The 26,676-nt window shown below is 43.6% G+C and overlaps 2 protein-coding genes across 11 annotated transcripts in view; one reads left to right on the top strand and one right to left on the bottom strand.

Annotated features, from left to right (window-relative positions):
• ITGA10 (integrin subunit alpha 10) overlaps positions 1 to 26,676 on the top strand; it is an 80,184-nt gene that overhangs the window by 24,719 nt on the left and 28,789 nt on the right. For 7 of the 10 annotated variants that reach the window (XR_014028075.1, XM_081340205.1, XM_081340206.1 and 4 more), the window contains 6 exons: positions 5,660 to 5,769; positions 11,049 to 11,137; positions 14,603 to 14,717; positions 22,584 to 22,711; positions 25,108 to 25,256; positions 26,256 to 26,406. Coding sequence is in view for 9 of the 10 variants with exons in the window: in XM_081340205.1 (XP_081196331.1) it covers positions 5,660 to 5,769; positions 11,049 to 11,137; positions 14,603 to 14,717; positions 22,584 to 22,711; positions 25,108 to 25,256; positions 26,256 to 26,406 (742 nt within the window). In the remaining variant the exon portion in view is untranslated. Of the gene's footprint in view, positions 1 to 5,659; positions 5,770 to 11,048; positions 11,138 to 14,602; positions 14,718 to 22,583; positions 22,712 to 25,107; positions 25,257 to 26,255; positions 26,407 to 26,676 lie in introns of those variants that run through there. The other 3 variants (XM_081340210.1, XM_081340209.1, XM_081340203.1) reach the window with 3 other exon arrangements.
• RNF115 (ring finger protein 115) overlaps positions 22,765 to 26,676 on the bottom strand; it is a 53,673-nt gene continuing 49,761 nt past the window's right edge. Inside the window, exon 10 of the transcript XR_014028080.1 lies at positions 22,765 to 25,050. The gene's annotated coding sequence lies outside the window, so the exon portion shown is untranslated. The remainder of the gene's footprint in view (positions 25,051 to 26,676) is intronic.

The following is a 26,676-nucleotide window of genomic DNA, read 5'->3' as shown; positions in this document are numbered from 1 at the left end:
CAGGTGATTTCCCCCCTTTTGTGGCCTTCTGACCAAGCAAAGTCAAGGGGGGGGGACCAGGTTCACTTAAACAGTTGTGTTACTAAGTTAACAACTGCAGTGATTCACTTAGCAACGGTGGCACGAAAGGTGGTAAAATGGGATGAAATTCACTTTTAACTGTCCCGCTTAGCGACATAAAGGTCGAGCTCAATTGTGGCCATAAGTCGAGGTCCACCTGTATAATGTATTCAAATGGGTGGTGGTGTGTGTGTTGGGGGGGGGGTTGTACAACATGATCAGCCCCAAAAGAACAAATTAAGGTTCAGGTTACTAACCAAGATGAAGTTGTGCAGGTGCAGCTCTGAGACCTGAGAGAGGTTTCTTTAAGTCTCAGGTTTTGCCTTGGGGTCCCCTAGGATAGCCATCCTGTGGGGTGCTGGACGGGGGAAGACCTGCATTGTGTGGAGTGATTTTCCCTGCTTCCTCTCCTAGGACCCCATAAAGAAACCTCTGCTTCTTTTAATAGAGAGCTGTGGTGTCACTCTGAAGTTGAATCATTTTGGTCTGAAATGGAAAGGTAGGCAACCTTGGCTCTTTGATGACTCCTGGACTTCAACTCCCAGAATTCCTGAGCCAACATGGGGGAACTATGACTCCTTCATGACTGGTGGACTTCAACTCCCAGAATCCCTGAGCCAGCATGGGGGAACTATGGCCCCTTCATGACTCGTGGACTTCAACTCCCAGAATTCCTCAGCCAGCCATGCCAGGGAGAAATGGAGAGGTTTCCAAGCTGAGCCATGCTGGCTCAGGAATTCTGCAAGGTGAAGTCCACGAGTCATGAAGTGGCCATAGTTCCCCCATGCTGGCTGAGGAATTCTGGGAGTTGAAGTCCGCAAGTCATGAAGGGGCCATAGTTCCCCCATGCTGGTTCAGGAATTCTGGGAGTTGAAGTTCAAAAGTCATGAAGGGGCCATAGTTCCCCCATGCTGGCTTAGGAATTCTGGAAGTTGAAGTCCACGAGCCATGAAGGGGCCATAGTTCCCCCATGCTGGCTCAGGAATTCTGGGAGTTGAAGTCCACGAGTCATGAAGGAGCCATAGTTCCACCATGCTGGCTCAGGAATTCTGGGAGTTGAAGTCCACGAGTCATGAAGGGGCCATAGTTCCACCATGCTGGCTGAGGAATTCTGGGAGTTGAAGTCCAGGAGTCCTGAAGGGGCCAAAGTTCCCCCATGCTGGCTCAGGAATTCTGGGAGTTGAAGTATAGGGTTTCCTACTTGAGCCGGGGGTTGGACTAGAAGACCTCCGAGGTCCCTTCCAACTCTGCTATTCTGTACCGTAGCAAACGGCAATGTTCTATGAGAGACTTGAGGAGGCCATTATCATTTTGTGCTCACCGAGAGGAACCTTGGACAGGGGGCAAAATGCCACGGTCAGCCTGGGGGCTTGCAAGGAAAGAGCCAGTTGGGAAACCTGTCTTTGCCATCTACAAAGAGGGACAATGGGGATATTGGAGTAAGGAAAGAACGGGTGTTGTAACCCTGCTGAAGGATGCATGCTTAGGTTTGGGGGGTGGCCTGACATGATAGCTGAGTTCCAATATTTGAGGGGTTGCCACAAAGAAGAAGGGGTCAGCTTATTCCTCAAAGCACCTGAAGGCAGGACAAGAAACAACGGATGGAAACTAATCAAGGAGAGAAGCAACCTTGAACTAAGGAGGAATTTCCTGACAGTGAGGACAATTAACCAGTGGAACGGCTCGCCACCAGAAGTTCTGGGTGCTCCATCACTGGAGGCTTTTAAGAACAGACTGGACAGCCACCTGTCTGAAATGGTAGAGGGTCCTCTGCTTTGATTTTTCTGCCATTCAGTTTTGGGACACCGACCCTGTTGCCAACGGCCAGCCTCCAGAGTTCTGCTTTTTCAATCATTAAGGACAACTCTGAGTTGTCTTGTGGACTTCCCCAGTCAAACATCAGCCTGTTTTGTGTAACATTTAATAAAGCACAAAAGAACAATTGGCTGCCTTTCCTCTGGACATAGTTTAGGGATGAATGCAGGTGGGAGAATACAGCAACTGGGTCCAAAGATCGACTCAGAACAGGAAATAAAAGTTGAGAGTGACAAGCCGTTTGGGCAGCTGCCCCACTGTGGCAAAAGAGCCACAAGGTTTGAGGTGGAGCTGATGAATGGGTTCCGCAGATGGGGCAGGAAATGGGATGAGCCACATAGCAGGAAATCATAGGAAGAAGTTGGCGGGAACGGCAGAGGATGAAATTGGCCATTTAGTGACCGGCTGATGAGAGAGAAAAAAAACACCAAAGTATCCTAATGGTTGATGATTGTTTGCAGTCGGAAATTGTTGCCCACCTTATTTTATTTTCCGCAACTGAGCCGAACGTTTCTGTTGCCGGGCGAAACATTTGTTAAGTGAATTTTGCCCCCCATTTTATGCCCTCTCCCGCCACAGCTGGTAAGCGAATCGCTGCAATTGCAAAGTTAGCAACTTGGCTCCCCCGTTGGCTCCTGCTTGGCAGGAGGTTGCAAAAGATGACCACGTGACCCTGGGACACGCTAACCGTCATAAATACGAGTCAGTTGCCAAGCTTCTGAATTTTGATCACACGACCCTGGGGAAGGCTGCGACGGTCGTTAAGTGTGAAAAATGGTCATAAGTCACTTTTTTCAGTTTCATTGTAGGGTCCCCAACTCTTTATAACTTTGTTTGGTTAGTTGTTTGGTGCCCTCAGTCAGGCCCAAATTCGGATGAATAGATGGACACAACCGATGTCCGCATTTAGAGACAATTCTTATATCTTTAGGAAATGCTCCGGAGGATTCATTGATCCATTAGCCTTCTGTTTCTCTAATTCCCTCACCCGCTCCACAAAACCATTTTTATTCCCTTTACATGCCCCAAATTTGTGAGCTTCTCCAGTTAACCTTTATTTGATCCAAGACTGACTGGTTCTTCTTGTAACCCACTGTCTGTTAGTAACACTCCCCAAATCCATAGTTAGAAAGCGCTGCTCTTCTTTGGCCTACTCTTTCTTGCTCTCTGACTTTCGTTGTTAATGAAATTTCCTCATTTTTGATATTCTTCTCTTATTGTCTTCCTTCCAAATGTTTGTCTTCCTAATACTTTCTCGTCCGCTGTTTATCTCTTCTTGAGTCCAAGGAAACAACCACTTTTATTCCATCACTCTGTAATTTAGCCAGATTCTGCTGGACTGAAGTAGAATTGTGAATTTGCGCTTTCCAGCAGCCTGAACCAACTTGTTCAGTGGGGAAAAAGAGGCTGAATTTGTAGTTCCCCAACTCTGTCTGCAGCCTGTTGGGAAGCGGGCCACGCAAGCAGTGGGTGAACGAGCAAAGCTTCATTTGCGCATATGCAGGACCTGGTTTGCATGCACAAAACCATCCCCCTCCCCATCCATGGAAGACAAGTTTTCTTCCGAAACCGATCTTTGGCATCAGAAAGTTTGGGATTGCTGACCTAGAGGGTCTGACAGGAATCGCCAACGCCCCAGAAGACAAGCTCAGGATCCAAAAATACCTTATTTATTTTATTTATTTTATTTTAATTCCATTTATATCCCGCCCTTCTCCGAAGACTCAGGGCGGCTTACAAGCTTAGCAGTAAGCTTGTTGGACCCTATCCAACAAGATAAAATTTAATGTGAGAAAAGCAAGGTTTTATACCTAGGCAGGAAAAAAAACCAAAGGTACAAGTACAGATTAGGCGAGACCTGGCTCAAAAACAGTAACTCTGAGAGGAACCTCGGAGTCCTAGTGGATGATCACTTAAACACGAGCCAGCCGTGTGCAGCAGCAGCCAAAAAAGCAAATAACAATCCTTGGTTGTATAAACAGGGGCACAGAATCCCCTGTGAAGTATTAGTACCGCTGTATAAAGCTTTAGTAAGGCCACACCTGGAATCCTGCATCCAGTTTTGGTCACCACATTACAGAAAAGATGTCGAGACTTTGGGAAAAAGTGCAGAGAAGAGCAACTCAGATGTTTAAAGGCCTGGAGACGAAAACATATGAAGAACAGTTGCAGGATTTTGGGCTTGGCTAGTCTAAAAAAGAGGGACGCGGTGGCTCAGTGGGTTAGGACGCTGAGCTTGTCGATCAGAAGGTCGGCAGTTTGGCGGGTCAAATCCCGAGTGCCGCGTAACAGAGTGAGCGCCTGTTACTCGTCCCAGCTTCTGCCAACCTAGCAGTTCAAAAGCACATAAAAATGCAAGTAGAAAAATAGGGACCGCTACGGTGGGAAGGTAACAGCGTTCCGTGTGCCTTTGGCATCTAGTCATGCCGGCCACGTGACCACGGAGATGTCCGAGGACGAGCGCTGGCTCTTCGGCTTTGAAACGGAGATGAGCACCGGCCCCTAGAGTCGGAAACGACTAGCACGCTTGTGCGGGGGAACCTTTACCTTTACCTTTTAGTCTAAAAAAAAAGAAGGACTAGGCCAGTGGGAACATAATAGCAATATTCCAATATTTGAGGGGCTGCCACAAAAGAGGAAGGGGTCAACCTATTCTCCAAAGCACCAGAAGGCAAGACAAGAAGCAACGGATGGAAACTAATCAAGGAGAGAAGCAACCTGGATTTAAGAAGAAACTTCATAACAGTGAGAACAACCACTGGAGGCTTTTAGGAAAGGACTGGACAACCATTTGTCTAAAATGATCTATATGGTCTCCGAGTTGAGCAAGAGGTTGGACTAGGAGATCTTCAGGGTCCCAGCTCTGTTATGATCGATTGATTGATTGAAATGTCTCTCTGGATTTTCATGATTCCAACCCTAAAAGAAGTGTTTGTAAAGGCCAGTGCCTTCCTCACTTTCAAAGTTAGGTTGTTGCTTTCAGAATAGGCAAAAAAAAGTAAAAATCAGTTTGACATTGAGGTGCTCAGGACAATAGGTTGGTTTCAGTTGGGGAATTTCTAACATTTATTTGTAGAAACCAAAATTAAATCACCTCAGGGCTACACTGGTAAAAAAAAAATATATGGAGCGAGCTGCTCAAAATTCGTATCTGAATCCTCCTTTTTTTCCCTTTAGAAATTATTGGGGTGTGGGTGTGTTAAAGGGATTTCTGCCTCTTTTCTCACCCTAGAAAGCAAGGAAACATTGCAGCTGTAACCAAAGAGAACCACTCAGAAAATAAACGACAACAAAACCTCACGCTTTTCATCCAGACATACTTTTTTCTCCCCTAAGATAAATGCATCACGTTACTCAAAGCCGGGAGGAATATGTGGGTTACATTTTGGCAGCAATGAAAAAATCAGGAGAATTGCAAATGAAAAGACAATATGTTTGAATTGTGAATTGTAGGAGGTTGTCTGGATTATGCACAGATGAAAAACAGATCAGGCTGTTCAAAGACTTCACTCTTTTTTATTCTTCTTTTTTATTCTTATTTCTCAACATAAAACACACCTACATGATTGACCAAGGCTCATTTCAGAACAGACCCCCTCCAGCTGCCCACTCTGGGAAATGTGGTGTCCCCAGATAGAGTTTTCCTGGCACAATTGCAATTTTATGGAGGACTCTCTCCCCGTTTTTTAACCCTCCCGTGTTTGCCTCACAGTGATTTTATTTCTAGTTTTGGATGAGGTTTAATTTTATCAAGTCTTTCTAACACCGATGCTTCTCTCGTTAGGATGCTGGTGGGTGCACCTTGGGATGGAACTGAAGATGACCGGAAAGGTGATGTTTACAAGTGCATTGTGGGAGAGAGGAAAAACTCAACATGCACTAAAGTCAATATAGGTATACACTTTGAAGCATCCATACCATACTCAGAAATGTATGGACATATGAATCTCTGAGAGTTAGTTTGGTCTAGTGGTGAAGGCACTGGTTTAGAAACCAGGAGACTGTGAGTTCTAGTCCCACGTTAGGTACAAAAGCTGTCTGGGTGACTTTAGGCCAATTAGCAGGAGATGGTGAGTTCTAATCCCGCCTTAGGCATGAAAGCTGGCTGGGTGACTTTGAGCCAATCACCAGGTGAGTTCTAGTCTCACCTTAGGCATGAAAGCCAGCTGGGTGACTTTGGGCCAATCACCAGGAGACAGTGAGTTCTAGTCCCGCCTTAGGCATGAAAGCCAGCTGGGTGACTTTGGGCCAATCACCAGGAGACGGTGAGTTCTAGTCCCACCTTAGGCATGAAAGCCGGCTGGGTGACTTGGCACCAATCACTCATTCTCAGCCCAACCCACCTCACAGGGTCGTTGCAAAGCAAAAAAATAGGAGGAAGGAGGAGAATGAGATATGTTTCCCCCCCCTTGGGTTATTTACAAAAATAATCAAGATGGGATAAAAATAAAGAAGCAGAACTAGTGGAGGGGCATCAGGGCAGTCTGGGTGGGATTCTGAGTGGAGTCATTGTTTTCTGGGTGAAAAATCTTGGAGGTCACCAGATCAGCCACCCAATCCCTACATGACGCAAATATCAGTATTTATATTTGGGAACCACAGTACAAAACACATGTTGAGACTCCGGAAAGAATGCAGAGATGAGCGACAAGGATGATTAGGGGGCTGGAAGCTAAAACATACGAAGAACGGTTGCTGGAATTGGGTCTGTCTAGTTTAATGAAGAGAAGACATGATAGCAGCGTTCCAGTATCTGAGGGGCTGCCCTAAAGAAGAGGGAGTCAACCTATTCCCAAAGCGCCCGAAAGCAGGACAAGAAGCAACGGATGGAAACTAACCAAAGAGAGAATCAACCTAGAACTAAGGAGAAACTTCCTGACAGTGAGGGCAATTCACCAGTGGAACAACCTGCCTCCGGAAATGGTGAATGCTCCAACACGTGAAGTTTTTAAGAAGAGACTGGACAACCATTTGTCTAAAATGGTATAGGTTTTCCTGCCTGAGCCAGGGGTTGGACTAGAAGACCTCCAAGGTCCCTTTCATCTGTGTAATTCTGTTATTCAGTGCCATCTTTGTTTGACAGAGCAATCTTTTAGAGTGCTCCCTAATGGTTTGAAAAGGGAACGGGCCATGCTGGTGGTGGGAGGGGGTCTTTTGACCTTCCGGAGGGGCTTCACAAGCCACTGGGTGGTTATTTTTCTGTCCCCCCTTTTTTTTTGGGGGGGGGGAAATGGGACCCCCTTCTGGGAGGCAAAACACTTGTATCTTCACTCAGATTTGCCCAAAGAGCCAATTTATACCATAGAACTTCTTCCATTTTTTTTCACAGCCAAATTTTAGCAGCTGATTCAGATGAGCAGAAGGTCCAGGCCTAATAGGAGATGTCTATAAATTGCAATCGTGGGGTGGGGTGGGGTGGGGGGCTTCCTAACTCCAAAAGGGAAGGGGGAGAGGTTTGAACCCTTGGATTTCAAGAGGCTTATGTGGCCCGCCAATGCCACCCCAAGCATCCCCCAAATTATTTATCTAATCAGTTAAATAAGGGGAGATTCCCTTCACATAAGCCAGAGGTGTGCTGACAAAACTGCTGCCAGGAAGTTTTTTCCAAACACGTTTTCGGCGTTTGTGACTTTGTGCAGCTTCTTCTTTAAAACTGTGGTGCACCGAAGTGGAGGTGGGGTTTGACCAAGGCAGAAAACCGTGGAATTATTTCTTCCCCTGAATTGGAAACGATACTAAAAATGTGTTTGCTTTTTTTAGCCTCTGCCTCATCCTATTGACTCATAGCAGTGATCAACAGTTGTCAGGTCCTTTGCACATAGATTGCAATAATCCCCACCCACCCCCGTCCACCACCCCTGCCAGGGCTTTGTGCCTTGAAACCTATTTCCTTTTTTTTTTCAACTATTGAATACAGAACAACACAGTTGGAAGGGATCTGGGAGGTCATCTAGTCCAACCCCCTGCTCAAGCAGGAGACCCTGTACCAGTGATGGCGAACCTTTTAGACACTGAGTGCTCAAACTGCAACCCAAAACCCACTTATTTATTTATTTATTTATTTATTTATTTATTTATTTGATTTGATTTGATTTGATTTGATTTGATTTGATTTGATTTGATTTGATTTGATTTGATTTGATTTGATTTGATTTGATTTATATACCGCCCTTCTCCTGAAGGACTCAGGGCGGTGTACAGGGCAATAAAATAAGAATACAGGTTACAAGATTTAAAGTTAAATGATTCTGCCCAATGTTGTAGGTTAGTTAAAGTAATGTTAAAACCCAAACCCATCAGGCCAGGCCGGCTTGTTCGAATAGATAAGTTTTTAGATCACGCCGGAAGGAGCGAAGGTCGGGGGGCCATCCGGAGTTCAGCCGGTAAGCGGTTCCAAAGGATTGGTGCACCCACCGAGAATGCTCTCCCCCTGGGGGTCACCAGCCGACATTCTCTGACCGGTGGTACCCTGAGGAGACCCTCTCTGTGGGAACGTACAGGACGGAGGGAAGTTGACGCCAGCAGTAGGTGCTCCCGTAGGTAATCCGGACCCATGCCATGTAGGGCTTTGTATGTCATCACCAGCACCTTGAATTTCACCCGGAAGGCAACTGGAAGCCAGTGCAGCTCACGGAGCAGAGGTGTAATATGGGAGTATCGGGAGTCCCCCAAAAGAACTCGTGCAGCTGCATTCTGTACCAGCTGAAGCTTCTTAGTGGTTCTCAAGGGCAGCCCCATGTAAAGAGCATTGCAGTAGTCTAGACGAGAGGTCACAAGTGCATGGGTGACTGTACGCAAGGCATCCAGGTCCAGATAGGGTCGCAACTGGCGCACCAGACGAACCTGGGCGAAGGCCCCTCTAGTCACAGCTCCTATATGATCTTCTAAGGAGACCTGTGAATCTAAGAGGACACCCAAATTGCGAGCCTTATCTACGGGGGGTAATAACTCACCCCCAATATTAAGAGATGGAATGATTTGAATTTCCTGACATGCCGGTATGTACAGCCATTCAGTCTTGTCCGGGTTGAGTTGAAGCCTGTTCCTCCCCATCCAGACCCGGACCGCTTCCAGGCAATGGGACATCACGTCGAGGGCATCACTGATGTGGTTTGGGGTCGAGATGAAAAGCTGGGTGTCATCAGCATACTGATGATAACCCACTCCAAAACCACGGATGATCTCACCTAGCGGCTTCATATAGATGTTAAACAGGAGAGGTGAGAGGACCGACCCCTGAGGAACTCCATAAATGAGAGGTCTCGGGGTCGATCTCTGCCCACCCGCTAACACCGACTGTGAACGTTCCAGAAGGTAGGAGGAGAACCACTGAAGAACAGTGCCTCCCACTCCCAATCTCCTGAGACGCCGCAGTAAGATACCATGGTCGATGGTATCAAAAGCCGCTGAGAGGTCTAATAGGACCAGGACAGAGGAACAACCCCTGTCCCGAGCTCGCCAGAGATCATTCATCAGAGCGACCAATGCTGTCTCCGTGCTGTGTCCGGGCCTGAAACCCGATTGGTACGGGTCTAGATAATCAGTATCTTCAAGGAACAGAGGAAGCTGATGCGCCACTACGCTCTCAACAACCTTCGCAAGAAAGCGAAGGTTGGAGACCGGGCGAAAGTTGTTTAAAACAGCTGGGTCCAGGGAAGGCTTTTTCAGGAGGGGTCTCACCACCGCTTCTTTCAAGGCGGCGGGGAAACTGCCCTCTTTCAATGAAGCAGTTATCACTGCATGGATCCAGCCTCGTGTCCCATCCCGAGCCGCATAAACCAGCCAGGAGGGGCACGGGTCCAATAAGGACGTAGTGGAGCTCAGCTTCCTCATGATCTTGTCTACCTCGTACTTATGTATCGTCGGGTGCCAGGTGGGCATGGTCCATTGGGTGGGCGCAGCTGCGGTGGTAACGGCAGACTGGGTGGGACTAAAAAGTTCAATCAATCAATTCCAACTTTGCGAGATCTTTCTTTTTCCCACGAGAAGTTGAAATTGATTGATTGAACCTTTTTTTTGTGCCCGGCAGCGGAGGCCTAAAGCAAAAAGGTTTTATAAAACCCAGCTGAAGGCCTAGGACTGGGGCGACGGCACGTGTGCCCAACGAGGGGGCTCTGCGTGCCACCTGTGGCATGCATGCCATAGGTTTGCCGCCACGGCCCTGTACCATTTCTGACAAATGGCTGTCCAGTCTCTTCTTGAAAGCCTCCAGTGATGGAGCACCCACAGCTTCTGGAGGCAAGCTGGTTGATTGTTCTCACTGTCAGAAAATTTCTCCTTATTTCTAGATTGAATCTCTCCTTCATCAATTTCCATCCGTTATTCCTTCGGGTGCTTTGGAAAATAGTGTTAGATGTTTTTGTGCCAGCCATGGCAGTTCCCCAAAAAGGTCATCAGATGGGAGCAAAGAGGCATCTTTGCTCCCACTGGTGGGTCAGGGGTCCCCGGCCCCTGCAGCCCCATTGGAGAGAGTTAATTGGTAAGGGAGGGGCTGAGGACCCCCTTAAAAACCTCTGCTCAGGGGCTGCTCTCTCTCTCACACTCTCACGCTATGCTTGCTTGCTCTCTCTTGTTGCTCTCTTGTGGGAATGATCCATGAGCTCAATCCAGGCATGGATGCCTCCATGCCAGGGAACTCTTTCTCTCTACTCTATCGTTAAATAAAGCTTCATATGATTGCATCCCTGCGTGCTGCCTTTTTTACTTGGAAGCACCTTAACGAACCATCGGTCTCGTGAGGCCATCTCACAAATAGGTTGACCCCCCCCTCTTCTTTGTGGCAGCCCCTCAGATATTGGAAGACTGCTATCATGTCAGCCTTGGTCCTTCTTTTCACTACCCAATTCCTGCAACCGGTCTTTGTATGTTTTAGCCTCCAGTCCCCTAATTATCTTTGTTGCTTTTCTCTGCCCTCTTCCCAGAGTTTCAACATCTTTTTAATAAGTGTGCTGACCAAAACTGAAAGGAATCAAACTCATGGAGTGAAGCAGTTGGCTGAGGGGACTGGAGAACAGACAGGTTGAAGCACGTCAGTAATTATATAGGAAAACATGATAGAGATGCACTTTTTAGCATTATCCAAAGATTGCATTTTCCATTTTGATCTTTTTTTCCCCCCTCTCCTCTCCTTCCTTCCTTCCTCCCTCCCCTTTCTACTTCTGAATCACAACTAGGTGACATGAGTCTCCGGAATATTTCCAGGCAAATAAAAAACATGCATTTTGGGATGACGCTGATAGCCAACAAAGATGATGGGTTTGTGGTAAGTATCTTTTATGGTATGCTTTTCTTTTTTTAACTAAAGCACATCCCTAACCACATATTTAAAAAGAAAAGAAAGAACAAGAGCTATAAAAAGCTAACTCTGCTGCAGTAATTTCAGTTGCAAACCCATGGAAGGGTGAGGCTTGTCGACCAGGTTGCTGGAAGAACAGCCTAGAGCAGAACCGGGTGAGCTGGGCACATTTACTGTTCACACAACACCCTTAACTTTTTGCTGCCGGAGTGGCCTATTTGCACCATCTATCGAACCACAGAGTAATCAATAAGCTCAGCTTGTCCGATGTCTAACAATGACAAAGCAAATAACAATGGTAATATCCCAAAGATGCGTTTCCAAAGGTAACTGGACTTTTGTTTTATTTTTCCTTGAAGACATTTCACTCCTCATCCAAGAAGCTTCTTCAGTTCTGACTGAATGGCGGGGAATGGAAAGGATTTCTATTCCTTACGGTTATCTGGTGGTTGTTAGCCTTCTCGCAGACCATGTGACTGCGAGGAATATAAATTCCTGAAGGTCAGAGTGCTGAATGACCAGACGACTGCCAAGAATGTAGAACTGAAGAAGCTTCTTGGATGAGAAGTGAAACGTCTTCAAAGAAAAAAAACAGTCCAGTTGTCTTTTGGAAAAAAAAAACACCCACCTTTGAGACAACCATGACCTGGGTGACTGAGAATCTCCACAGACAACGGTGTGAATAATGAGAAGCTGTAAATTTTTATATTTACACTCTTTTCCAATTTGTTTTTTAATAATAACAATAACAATAACAACAATAATAATATGGACCTAACTACCATTCATTCAATGCCATCTTACGTTTGAATGGTTGCTGAACAACAACAACAACAACAACAATAATAATAATAATAATAATAATAATAATAATAATAATAATAATAATAATAATAATAATAATAATAATAATAATAATAATATGGACCTAACAACCATTCATTCAATGCCATCTTAAGTTTGAATGGTTGCTGAACAATAATAATAATAATAATAATAATAATAACAACAACAACAATAATAATAATAATAATAATAATAATAATAATAATAACAATAATAATAATAACAATAATAATAACAATAATAATAATAATATGGGCCTAACTACCATTCATTCAATGCCATCTTAAGTTTGAATGGTTGCTGAACAATAATAATAATAATAATAATAATAATAATAATAATAATAATAATAATAATAATAATAACAATAATAATAATAATAATAACAATAATAATAACAATAATAATAACAATAATAATAATAATATGGGCCTAACTACCATTCATTCAATGCCATCTTAAGTTTGAATGGTTGCTGAACAATAATAATAATAATAATAATAATAATAATAATAATAACAATAACAATAATAACAATAACAATAACAATAACAATAATAATAATAATAATAATATGGACCTAACTACCATTCATTCAATGCCATCTTAAGTTTGAATGGTTGCTGAACAATAATAATAATAATAATAATAATAATAATAATAATAATAATAATAATAATAATAATAATAATAATAATAATAATAATATGGGCCTAACTACCATTCATTCAATGCCATCTTACGTTTGAATGGTTGCTGAACAAATGGTCATTTCAGTGAGGACTACCTGTATTGTGGGAGCAGTCCAACCTTTTGCATTTCTAAATGCAAGCTATCCAGGAGTCAGTATGAGATGGGTGGCTCCATAAACTGAGAATAGCAACAAAGATGATTAAAGGCCTGGAGAACAAAACATACGAAGAACGGTTGCAGGATCTGGGTCTGGCCAGTCTAGAGAAAAGAAGGACTGGGGGGGGACATGATAGCAGGATTCCAGTGTTTGAGGGGCTGTCACAGAGAAGAGGAGGGGGTCAAGCTATTCTCCAAAGCACCAGAAGGCAAGACAAGAAACAATGGATGGAAACTAACGAGGGAGAGAAACAATCTAGAATTAAGCAGAAAGTTCCTAACAGTGAGGACAATTAACCAGTGGAACAGCTTGCCTCTGGAAAATAGTAGTAGTAGTAGTAGTAGTAGTAGTAGTAGTAGTAGTAGTAGTAGTTAATAATAATAATAATAATAATAATAATAATAATAATGATGATGATGATGATGATGATGATGATGATGATGATGATGATGATGATGTTGGAAGGGACCTCAGAGGTCATCTAGTCCAACCCCCTGCTCAGGCAGGAAGCCCTACATTATTTCAGACAAATGGCTGTCCAGTCTCTTCTTAAAAACTTCCAGTGTTGGAGCATTCACCACTTCTGGAGGCAGGTTGTTCCACTGGTGAATTGTTCTCACTGTCAGGAAGTTTCTCCTTAGTTCCAGGTTGCTTCTCTCCTTGACTAGTTTCCATCTGTTGCTTCTTGTCCTGCCTTCGGGGGCTTTGGAGAAGAGCTTGACTCCCTCTTCTTTGGGGCAGCCCCTCAAATATTCTAAGACTGCTATCATGTCTCCCCCTCGTCCTCCTCTTCTTTAAACTAGACACACCCAATTCCAGCAACCGTTCCTTACATGTTTTAGCCTCCAGTCCCCTGATCATCTTTGTTGCTCTTCTCTGCACTCTTTCTAGACTCCCGACATCTTTTTTACATGGTGGCCACCAAAACTGGATGCCGTATTCCAGGTTGTGAGTGCTCCACCACTGGAGATTTTCAAGAAAAGATCTGTCTGAAATAGTATACTAGGGTCTTCTGTTTGAGGACGGGGTCGGACTAGAAGACCTCCAAGGTCCCTTCCAGCTCTCTTCTGATTGATGGATTGATCGAACAAATAAACAAACAAGGAACCAATAAATGAACAGATGTGCCTTTTCGTGCCTCCTGCTGAACTGGGCCCAGAGAGGGAGCAAATAGGATGTATCCATAAAAGCAACAGAATTCCAAAGCCAGCTTGTTTTCCCTCGGTGGCCTTTCTGGCCCGGCTCACCTTTAATGGATTGTCCAGGAGTGTGAAACGCTTTCTCTAGTTCCATTTTGGTGGCGTTCCAGGGAAGCTGGTTCTGATTTGGGAAACAGGATGCTGGAGCCTCCTATTCATGGCTGTTGTCGGGGAGCCCTGGCCAAGAGGTCCTTTGTTCCTGAATTCCTAAATGTTCCCTCCAAGTCCCGTCCCCCCCACTCAACATTTCTACTGATGATTTTAAGGCTGCATTCACACGACAGGCTGAGTACTCAGCTAACTATCTTTTGGGTTCGTGCAATATACGAATTGTTGTTGTTGTTATTTCATCATCACCATCATCATCACGACCACCACCACCATCATCATCATCATCATCATCATCATCATCATCATCATCATTATTATTATTATTATTATTATTATTATTATTATTATTATTATTATTATTATTATTATTATTATGCCAGCTGGGAAGCCATTACGAGTTCCCATGAGCATCTCTCTTCCCGCCAGGCCTGTGCTCCCCTTTGGTCCCAGGAATGCGGCACGTCCATGTATAGCACAGGGATGTGCACCAGTGTGGACAAGGACTTCCGGCTGATGGAAAACATTGCCCCAACGGCTCAGAGTAAGTTTGGCTTTGGTTCCTCGGACTTCTAATCTGCTTAACTTTGGAAGACACACACACACACACACACACACACACACACCAGCCCCCAGCTGATTCCATAGGATCCTCCACAGTGGTGGGATTCAGCCATTTGCACCACTTTGGCAGAACCGGTAGCTAATTTTTGGTTGCCCAGGCCCAGAATGAACATCCGGAAGCGGCATCATGCATAGAACCTGCTAAGCTTGTAAGCCGCCCTGAGTCTTCGGAGAAGGGTGGGATATAAATGGAATTAAAATAAAAATAAAATAAAAAATAGAACCGGTTGTTCACATATTTGAATCCCACCACTGGTCCTCCACGGTGCAGTGTGTGGACACATTCCAGGTTCATGCTCATTTTTTGAGTGGAGCAATTGAGGTGCCGTTGTAACTTTGGACGGTCACTAAATGAACTGTTGTAAGTCGAGGACTGCCTGTACTAGAGTTCTGAAATCATAACCAATCTAATCGCCAAATCCTAAAATCAAAATTTCATTTTTATCGTACTTAAGCAAAAAGTCGAAAAGGGATCTCCAAGTGGAGCAACCTACCTCCAGAAGCTGCGAATGCTCCAACACTGGAGATTTTTAAGAAGAGACTGGACAGCCATTTGTCTGAAAGGGTAGAGGGTTTCCTGCCCGAGCAGGGGGTTGGACTAGATGACCTCCAAGGTCCCTTCCAACTATTATTATTATTATTATTATTATTATTATTATTATTATTATTATTATTATTATTATTATTATTATTATTATTATTATTATTATTATTTAAGCTTTTGTCTTCCATCCAAGTGACTTTCAGCCAGCCAGGCTGGTGAGTAGGGCTTCCCCTCCTCACTCAGGGCTGGCTCCAAGTTCCTTTGGCAGTCAGCCTTGGCCTCCGATGAGTCAGGCCTACCGTTTGTTCCACAGGAGGGCTGACTAAGTTGCTAGAAGCCTATCTTGGGGTTTTCGAAAGCCTCGCGTGCCTGTGAGTCTCCTGGAAATCTAGTTGTGGGGGCTACATTTATCAGCAGCACTGGGATCGTTTCCAATGGGATTTGCTTTCCCCCCGCCAGCAATACAGACTTGCTGTGGAGGAAACACGGAAGAGAGATCTAACGAATCAATTTTGCCCCCACCCATTTAAAACAATTTAAAACAGAACGTTCTTCTTGCAACATCAGGGGAGACGCTGAAAGATCTAAGCAAGAAAAAAGGAAGGACCGCAATCCTTATCGGCCCCAAACCAGCATTGTCTGGGCCTAAAGTGAGTCGTAATTCACCACTTCGAAAAACAGCAGCAGCCAGAAGGGGAAGGCTGATATAAAAGTCACGCGGTATTCAGTGGCCTCCTTTGGGCCCCGGTATTCCAAATTAGTTGTCTGGATTTGAGATGGCTGCTTGGGTGTTACACAAATCCCGCCTCAATTGTGGAGTCCACTCCATCTCCTTCAAGAAGTTCGGAGAAGCAAATAGCAGCCAGGAGCATTGTGTAGTAGGCCACCTTCAGCTTCCCAAGGAAAGGCGAGATATAAATCTTTTTTTTTTTTTTTTTTTTTTATTTTTTTTTTATTGAAAAGTTTTAAAATACAGTTTTCCATTAGAAAAAAAAAAAAAAAAAAAAAAAAACCCTTCCCCCTCCCTCTACCCCCCCTACCTCCCCCCAACGTCCCTCCCTCCCCTCCTCCCTCCACCCCCCCTCCCCCCCCGACTTCCCAGAGCTAAATACAAGGTATATGTATGTAAAAAAGCAATCATAAACTACCATATACTAAAGACTATAGATTCTAAAATCCATCACTCTCTAGCTTATATAGGATAAAACACACCTTAACCATAATAAATGTATATTAAAAAAAAACTAGCATAAAAGAAAGAAAAAGGAACGAAAGAAGACTCATTCGAATGCTACATAAAACTTCTTAACCCTATACTTGTTCTGGATAAACTCAATCCATTTTCTCCATTCCATAATATAACGTTCTTGCGAATGATCTTTCAAATAGGCTGAAATCTTCGCCATCTCTGCCAGGTCGGAAACCTTTAAAGTCCATTCTTCTATAGTCGGCAGTACCTCTTTCTTCCAATATTGACCTATCAAAAGTCTTGCTGCCGTAACTAAGTTCAACATCAGCTTAGAGTCCACAACTGTAGCGTCAACAATTATTCCCAACAAAAAAAATTGCGGACAAAACTTTATCCTCCGTTTAAAAATCTTCTGCATATTCCACCAGACTTTTATCCAAAAAGCCTTAACCTTCTTACATGTCCACCATATATGAAAATATGTTGCATCTTCATCACCACATCTCCAACATTTAGGCTGGTATTTCGGATACATACTTGCAAGCTTTTTGGGATCTAAATGCCATCTATAAAACATTTTGTAAAAGTTCTCTCTTAAATTTTGAGCTTGAGTAAATTTTACATTCCTCACCCAAATCTTCTCCCAGGTGTCCATTGTAATAACTTCCTGAATGTTTTGGGCCCATTTTATCATGCAATCTTTAACAAGCTCCGTTTCTGAATCAATCTCCAGCAATGCAAGATATATCCGTTTAATATGTGCTGGTCCCTGGTTTCTAATTTGCTTTATCAAATTTTCATCAGTCATTATAAATCCATTTTTCTGGTCTTCTTTCCACCTGGCCCGTAACTGAATATATTGAAACCAAGTTTGGACAACCTTCTCTTCTCGCAACAGGCTATATGCTTTCAAGCACCAAATATTCCTTTCCAAACTTAAAATCTCCTTGTACGTAGTCACATCATGTTTAAAGCCAGCATGTATATTTTCTATTGCGTGTTTTGGAATTGCCCACAATGGTATCTTGCTGCTTAACTTATGTCTATACTTCTTCCAAACTCTCAGCAATGCCTGTCTTAAAATATGCATCCTGAACACAATATCTACCTTCTTATCATACAACAAATATGCATGCCAGCCAAACAACAGATCATGGCCCTCAAGATTTAATAACCTCAATTGCGTCAAATTAATCCAATCGCTTATTCCTACTAATGCAGCAGCTTCATAATATAATTTCAAATTGGGCAGCTTAAGGCCACCTCTCTCACGAGTATCCTGCATAATCTTAAGTTTAACTCGTGGCTTTTTCCCTGCCCAGACAAATTTATTGATACCACGCTGCCATTCCTCCAAATTAGAATCTTTCTTAAGAATCGGTATCATTTGAAATAAAAATAAAAATTTGGGCAGGACATTCATTTTCACTGCTGCAATCCGTCCCAACAAAGACAATTGCAATTTTTGCCAACTCTCCAATTCTTTTTGAATTTTTCCCCATAATTTTTCATAGTTATTTTTATATAGCTTTGTATTAGAGGGCGACAAAATCACCCCCAGATATTTAACCCTTTTAACAATCTCAAATCCAGTTAATCCTTCTAAGAGAGCCTTCTGTGAAACTGTCATATTTCTAGCCAAAATTTTAGTTTTCTGTATATTTACTTTAAATCCAGAAACTTTGCCATATTGTGTTATTATCTCCATCAGGTCCACAACAGAGTTCTCTGGCTGGGTCACTGTAACAACCAGATCATCGGCAAATGCTCTCAATCTATAGTCCTGATCTCCAACTTGAATTCCCTTAATTTTTTCTGAATTCCGAATCTTGGTCAATAGTATCTCCAATGTTAACACAAATAACAAGGGCGATAACGGACACCCTTGCCTTGTGCCCTTCTCAATATTACATACTGCTGTCAAGCTATTATTAACTATGATTCGGGCAGTTTGTTTTTGATATAATGCCCTAATCGGCTGCAAAAAATTTTCGCCAAAATCCATTTTATCTAAGACTTTCAACAAAAATTGCCAATTCAATTGATCAAAAGCCTTTTCAGCATCTAAAAAGATTAGCGCTGCAGAGATCTGGTTGTGCCTTTCCAAAAACTCTAACACATCAACTATATGTCTCACATTATTTTTCATTTGCCTACCACTAATAAACCCCGTTTGGTCCCCGTGAATCACCTGTTGCAGGACCCTCATCAGTCTATTAGCCAAGACCTTAGCAAATATCTTATAGTCTGTATTTAAAAGCGATATCGGTCTATAATTTTTAACTTGAGTAGCATCCTGGTCTTCCTTCGGAATCAAAGAAATAAAAGCTGTTCTCCAAGACGGGGGCACCTCTCCCCCCCTCTGGATTGTCTGGAACAGTTCCTTTAACGGTTTTATCATCTCTAATTGCAAGTTTTTATAATAGGCCGCAGTCAAGCCATCAGTGCCTGGTGCTTTATCCACCTTCAGTTCCTTAATAGCTGTAAAAATTTCCTCTTCTGTAATCAGTTGATTAATCCCCTCTTTTTGTACTTGCGTAAGAACCGGGATGCTAGCATTCTCCAAATATATATCAATATCTTTTATATTAATTTCCTCCTTAGTATATAATTTCGAATAAAAATCCAGAAAAGCATCCTTAATAAGATTCTGTTGAAACACAACCCTTCCTTTATATTCAATCTTATCTATATTAGAGGCCCTTTGCTTTTTTCTCAGTCTATAAGCTAACCATCTGCCTGGTTTATTAGCGTTGCAAAAAGTATTATGCCTAGCAAACCGCAGATTAGTTGCCACTTGATCTGCCATTAATTTATCAAATTGTCCTCTTAGCAATCTAATAGCCTCCTTAATCTTCACATCCTCTGGATTCAAAATCAAAGCCTTTTCTTTTTCCTTTATTTCATTCTCCAGTTGTTTCCTTCTAATTTCCACTGCACGTCTATGTCTATTGTTCATATATATCAACACCCCTCTCATATAGGCCTTGCTAGCATCCCAAACCATGTCCATAGAAGTACCCTTATTCATATTAATCTCAAAAAAATCCTTCATCCGCTGTTTACATTCTTCCACATTTTTCTGATTTCTAAACAAATTCTCATTTACACGCCACGAGCGTCTGTCTCTTTTCTCCTCATCAATCTCCAACCAAACTGGGCTGTGGTCAGAGATAATTCTCGCACAAATCTTCACCTTTTTAGATCTCAGAAAAAGGTCATTAGTCAACAAAATAAAATCAATCCTTGAAAAAGATTGGTGTCTGTCAGAATAAAAGGTATAATCCTTCTCTTGGAAGTGTCTCTCACGCCAAATATCTCGTAATTCCAAGTCATCCTTCATTTCAAAAAAGGATTTAGGCAGTCTTGCATGACTTGGAATGCGCTTAAAAACTCCAGCCTTATCCAGCTGTACATCCAAAACACCATTCCAATCTCCCATAAAAATAAAAGATTTATAATCCAACTGGGTAATCTTTGTGTGAAATAAGCTAAAAAAATCAGCTTGTTGTTGGTTAGGTGCATATAATCCAACTAAAAGCGTCTTTTTACCTTCTAACAACAGCTCAATCATAACATATCGTCCATGCTTATCTGCTTCAATTAAGTCTGCTGTTAAGGCACTTTTAACATAAACAACCACTCCATTTTTCTTATTCTCTGCAGAGGCAACAAATTGCGTACCCAGTCTCGAGTTCAATAAATACTTTTGATCCAAAACTCTAATATGCGTTTCTTGCAAACATATAACATCTATCTTAAATTGTTTTAAGTATTGAAAAACTTTCTTCCTCTTCTGCGGTGAATTTAATCCATTAACATTCCAGGTTAGAAATTTAGTTGCCATGCATATCCTCCAAAAGCTCTTGGACCACAGCTTTGATAGGACTAATTTCTTTAGGCCGTGCTCCTCCCACAGCTTGACTATATGTACGTTGTGAAGAATCTGAAGACTTTTGCTGATCTTGTTCTTTTATTTTCTTTGCTCGTTTTAAAGCAGCACGCGTTACTCTTTGCTCTCTAGGATCATCCAAAGAAGTTGTAGCTTGATCTCCTCCAACACCACTTTCCTCTGTTCCATCCTCTTGATGTTTTCCTTCTCCAGATCCCTTTCCAGCTTCCAGAAGTGTTAATGGGGCTGCTTTTAAGACATTGTTATAGAAATCACGCGCTTGCTTCACAGTAATCAGCCGGTACCTTTTACCTTCATGCATCACCATCAGCCCCTCAGGGATCTCCCATCTGAACCTTATATCTCTTTGCTTAAGCTCCTGCACAAGAAATGCATAGTCCTTCCTTCCCCTTAAGATCCTTGGAGGAATTTCTTTTAAAACCAGAACTTCTTGTCCAGCAATCACCACTTTAACATCATAGGCAGCTTGTATAACTTGGTCTCTAATTTCTCTTTTTGCAAAATAAACCACCACATCTCTAGGCAACTTTCTCTGCCTAGCAATCCATGAATTCACCCTGAACACTTTATCCATAGCTGCTCTTATTTCAGATGCTGGCTGGTTTAATACCCCTTCAAGAGCCTCAGAGATCAGTTGCTTTAAATCTTCTTTAATATCCTCTTTTAAACCTCTAATTCTGATAGCAAACTGCATCTGGTAATATTGGGCCAAGCTTAACTCCTTTTCCACTTTGTCTCTTATATTTTCATTCTCTCGAGCCTTTACTTCTAATATAGCATTTCTTTGAGCCAAATCATCCATTTTTTCATCTAATTCTTCCACACATTCCGCCACTTTATGCACTGAGGACAAAATGTCTACCTTCATCACGCTGAGCTTCTGTTCCATCCTCTCTTCCATTCTCTCCTCCAGTTTCTCCAGTTTCTCCTCCATCTGCGCAAATTTATCTGCCATTGATTGATTGATTGATTCCAAAAGTTTATCCAAAGCATCTCGTAAATCCTTCGGTGTCAGCGCTTCAGGAGGGTGCAATGCCTGTAGTGATGATTGTTGCACTGGCGAGGATCCACCACTCCGAAGAGTTTTAGGGGGAGGTTTCGCCGCCATCTTTTAGTCCTCAATTATGACGCACTTTCAAAAGTTTACAAAGTCCAACAAGCTAGAGAGTATATTAAAATAAATCTCTTCACCTTTGTCTCTTGTACCGCTCTGCCTGCTCCTTTAAATCATAGTCCTTTCTGCAGGCAGGGATGGTTCGCAGACGCCTGGCTCCGCTCCAAGAAGTTCGGAGCAGAGACGCCGGCCAGCTGGGAGCAACCCAGGCTTCGGGGGAGTTCAATCCTTCAGCCGCCCAAGCTCCAAGCTCAGGCGGCCCTGGAGAACTCTACCCCTACCTGGGGCCTCACCCCCTCCTCTTCTCCCGAGGAGGGGGCTTCAATTTCGCCCGAACAGCTGATCGGCGCTGTTTCGGGCGAAAAAACAAACAGCTGAGCCGCGGGCAGCCCGGGAAGGCTGTCTACGGCGCCGCGCCGCCACCGGAAGTCCCAGATATAAATCTAATAAATATTAAATATTGATTTCCCACGTTGGGTGATGTGCTGGGAAAGAGAGGAGGAACAGCCCAAAATGGCTTCGGATGGAAAGCTTAGGGAGTTTGCTGCACGGACAGGTAGGTAGTCCTCAACTTATGACCACAATGGAGCTCAAAATTTATGCTGTTAAGGGAGACATTTGTTAAGGGAGCTTTGGCCCATTTTAGGGCTTTTCTTGCCACATTTGTTAAGCGAATCGCTGCAGCTGTTAAATTAGTAACACGGTTGTTAAGTAAATCCGGCTTCCCCTACTGACTTTGCTTTTCCAGAAGGTCGCGAAAGGGGAAATCACGTGACCCCGGGGCCCTGCGACCGTCATAAATATGAGTCAGTTGCCAAGCGTCTGCATTTTGATCATGTGACCAGCGGGAATGCTGCAAAGGTTGTAAGCATGAGAAACGGTCGCTATGTGATTTTTTTTCAGTACCATTGTAGCTTCGAACGGTCGCTAAGTTTAATTGTTATAAGTCGAGGACTGCCTGGACTCTGGGGGATCCTCCTTTGCCACTGCCTGACCTTTGCCACTGCTCTCTTGACTTCTGTGCAGGGTGTTCAACCTACATGGACATTGTGATTGTCTTGGATGGCTCCAACAGCATTTACCCATGGTACGAAGTGCAGAATTTTCTTAGCAACATTCTCAGCAAATTTTTCATTGACCCAGAGCAGATCCAAGTGAGTTTTCTTTGCTTTTTCACTGTTTCTTGTGGTTCTTCTAAGTTTTAAAAAAAACCATTGGGAGCTGGGAGGTGTCTACTTGAATCTCTCCGGGAAAAGAGAATCCATCTTTGGCCCTTTGAAGCTCTGTGAAATGGCTCTTCTCGTTAGCAAAAAGTTCCTAGTTCAGTCTCTCTCCAGAAGTTTCTGTTTTAGCTTCACGATCATCTTCCTTGCACTTCTCCGAACCTCATCCGGTTTCTCCGAATTTTTGTTCAAATAGAGAGCTGAAAAGAGCTCAGCAAAAGATATTTTCCCCACCAGCAAAACATCAGAAGTCTGGTGGCAACTTTTCTGAATAACAGATTTTATTCAACGTTACAAACTTTTATGAGCTGCAGCCCACTTCCTCAGATGTATTCTAGGTAGCTGGTCTAGGTTACCCTCCTCCCGTAGAGCAAAAACATTAGAGCCTGCAGATGACAGTCTGTCTATCTAGACTGGGAATATATTTTTATCTAAATTTTAGTTCCAATTGTATCAGAAGGAGGTAGTTATCTGAAGGCTCACCAGCTAAGTAGGATTGCATCTGGTTACTCTTTAGGAGGGAGACACCAGGAAATCAGGGAGTCCAAAAATATTCAGAAAGAAAGAAAGGAAGGAAGGAAGGAAGGAAGGAAGGAAGAAAGAAAGAAAGAAAGAAAGAAAGAAAGAAAGAAAGAAGAAAGAAAGAAAGAAAGAAAGAAAGAAAGAAAGAAAGAAAGAAAGAAAGAAAGAAAGAAAGAAAGAAAGAAAGAGGAAGGAAGGAAGGAAGGAAATAAAGAAAGTAAGAGAAAGGAAGGAAAAAGAAAGAGGAAGGAAGAAAATAGAAAGAGAAAGGAAGGAAGAAAAGAGAGAAAAAGGAAGGAAGAAAAAAGAGAAAGGAAGGAAGAAAAGAGAAAAAGAGAAAGGAAGCAAGGAAGAAAGAAAGAAAGAAAAAGGAAGGAAAAAAGAAAAAGAGAAAGGAAGGAAGAAAAGAAAGAGGAAGGAAGGAAAAGAAAGGAAAAGAGGAAGGAAAAGAAGAGAAAGGAAGGAACAAAAGAAAGAAAGAAAAAGAGAAAGGAAGGAAGAAAAGAAAGAAAGAGAAAGAAAGAAAGAAAGAAAGAAAGAAAGAAAGAAAAAGAAAGGGAAATCCTTGATGCTCTCTGTGCTTGGTTGTTTCCTCCCAAACATTTCATTCCCCAACTAGGTTTACCTCTTCAGTGCGAGAAGGGATAAGGAGTTGTTCTCCATCTGTGTACAGTGGCATGGCTTGCCCTGTCAGTGTTGATGGGAGTGTGGTTTCCTTCTTGGTAACTCCTCAACTGAGGTTTTGTTTGCTGCTTGATTGTTGGTCTGGTATTAATCCCTGCTTATTTTTGTGTGTTGATGGCTGGTGAGGAAATGTTCTGATCTTTTTGCTTTCTTTTTTAGCCTTTCCACTGTCTCTTTTGAGTGGCGTGTAAATGTTGTTTATCTCTGTCTGCCGGTTGATGGCTGGTTGGTTTGTTTCTCTGAGTGCCGAGCTTCTACAGTAGGAATGACCTACTACGGGCTCCTACTTTCATTTTGTTGCCAAAAGAACTGCACGGATGCCTCCCTAAAGTCGCCCAAGAATGAAGCCTCCGTGTTTTGACTTCCAGCACAGTCACAGCTGAAACACAGACTTTGCTTTTGAACTAGAATACCCACATTTGAGGCAAAGTTGCGTCTCCTTGGTCCACCCCCTTCAGGGTTTCATTTTTCTCATGAGACCTCTCTGGACTCTTCAGGGCTACAAGAGGTTTCCCGTCTCTTCCCAGTCTGGCCCCGTAGAACTCTCATCTTTGCATGAAAGCTACATGGACCTGCAAGGCAACTTTACCTGTTCAGACCGTTTTTATCTCCCCCCACCCCACCCCGTTTTGCTCCTGACCAGGGTCACAGCACGCTCTCCCATTTCCCCCACTATAACAAGAAAGACTGGCCCAGTCATCCGGGAAGCTCCCATGCCTGAGGATGGAGTGAAACTTGGACTATCCTTCTCCAATCCCCTCATCAACCCACACCCTCATCTCTGGAAAAGAGATGTTGGGGAAGGCAGCTTAGACAAGGGGTCTCCAACCCCTGGTCCGTGGACCGGTACCGGGCCACGGCATGCCAGCAACCGGTTTGCACAAACAAGCAAAGCCCCATCCATGGGATGCAGGCAGCACACAAAACCACGCGCCCCTCCGGTCCCCAGAAAAACCTTTCCCCACGGAACCGGTCCCTGGTGCCCCAGAAGGTTGGGGACCTCTGGCTTAGACCAAGCTGATTTTAGGGGATCAAGGCCCACGCACACACACACACACACACTCCTCCAAAGACTGTATCATGGCCTCAAGGGGGGGTCTTCCTCCTCCTTGGCCTCACAGGTGGGAGTCTTGCAGTACAGCGAAGTTGCGATTCACGAGTGGACCCTGAAGGACTACAAGACGGCCAAAGAAGTCATTGAAGCTGCCCAAAATATCAGCCGGCAGGAAGGACTTGAAACTCGGACGGCTGCTGCCATCCACAAGGCCTGGTAGGTGCTGGGAGGCGCAAGAGAAGGCGGGAATCCGGTGCATGAGCTCGTGGTCAAGCAGGCAGATCGCCATCCTTGATCTAGTCTATGCTGTGGGGGGGAAAAAATGGGAATTCATCAGGGCTGCTAGCCCTACCACAGGTAGGCAACCTCGGCTCTTTTATGACTCAGGGACTTCAACTCCCAGAATTCCTGAGTCAGCATAGCTCTGTGATCATGTAGCCGGCATAACTAGATGCCAAAGGCGCATAGAACGCTGTTACCTTCCCACTGGAGTGGTCCCTATTTTTCCTACTTGCATTTTTACGTGCTTTCGAACTGCTAGGTTGGCAGAAGCTGGGACGAGTAACAGGCACTCACTCTGCTATGCGGCACTCGGGATTCAACCCGCCAAACTGCCGACCTTCTGATCAACAAGCTAGCGTCCTAACCCACTGAGCCACCACGTCCCTTGGATGGATAGATAGATAGATAGATAGATAGATAGATAGATAGATAGATAGATAGATAGATAGATGATAGATAGATAGATAGATAGATAGATAGATAGATAGATAGATAGATAGATAGATAGATAGATAGATATAGATAGATGATGGATGGATAGATAGATGATAGATAGATGATAGAGATAGATGATAGATAGACAGACAGACAGACAGATAGATAGATAGATACATAACACTGCATTATCCAATATGGAGAAGAGCAATTTTTAAAAGATAAGTTTGTACAAAGATTCAAAATTGTGAAGTTAGATGCGTGCCTGAAGGCTGTTCTCTCCTGAAATAGCCTCTCCTTTGCTGCAAGGAGCTTGTGCTTTGATTGATTGAGGGGCAGCCAATCACCACAAGCAGCAGAATTTTAAGGAACCAACATTGTCCAAATTTTAACAAAGCAACTTGTCCCATTCGGTAAACCAGATTACTTTGTCAGGGAGAAAAACTCTTCCTCCCCCCCACCCCGAAGTCACCGTTTCTTTCTCGCTTTTGCCTGCAGCACGGAGGCCTTCAGTCCGGAAAGGGGGGGCAGAGAGGGGGCTACCAAGCTGATGATCGTCCTCACCGACGGAGAGTCCCACGATGGGGAAGAACTTAAAGATGCCCTGGAAGAGTGTGAGGAGCGGAACGTGACACGTTACGCCATCGCGGTAAGCGTCCCAGCAGAGGGAGAGGCAGATAGGCAGGGTGGGTGTCAACCGTCCAGCTTGGCGAATTCACCATTGAGGAAACTCTACAGCTTTGGGGTGCCATAAGAGATAAATCTTTATTGAATGCACACCCTGGCACTGAAGAAGTAAAACCAATTCTAGTTAATTGTCCTCACCGTTAGGAAGTTTTCCCTTAATTCCTGGTTGCTTCTCTCCTGGATTAGTTCCCATCCATGGTTACTGGTCCTGCCTTCTGGCCTCATGGTGTCT

This window comes from Vipera berus (genome assembly GCF_964194415.1).
Source record: "Vipera berus genome assembly, chromosome: 16".
NCBI classification, from domain to species: domain Eukaryota; kingdom Metazoa; phylum Chordata; class Lepidosauria; order Squamata; family Viperidae; genus Vipera; species Vipera berus.
The sequence above is the reverse complement of the archived record's forward strand: the minus strand, read 5'-3'. Positions and strand labels throughout refer to the sequence as shown.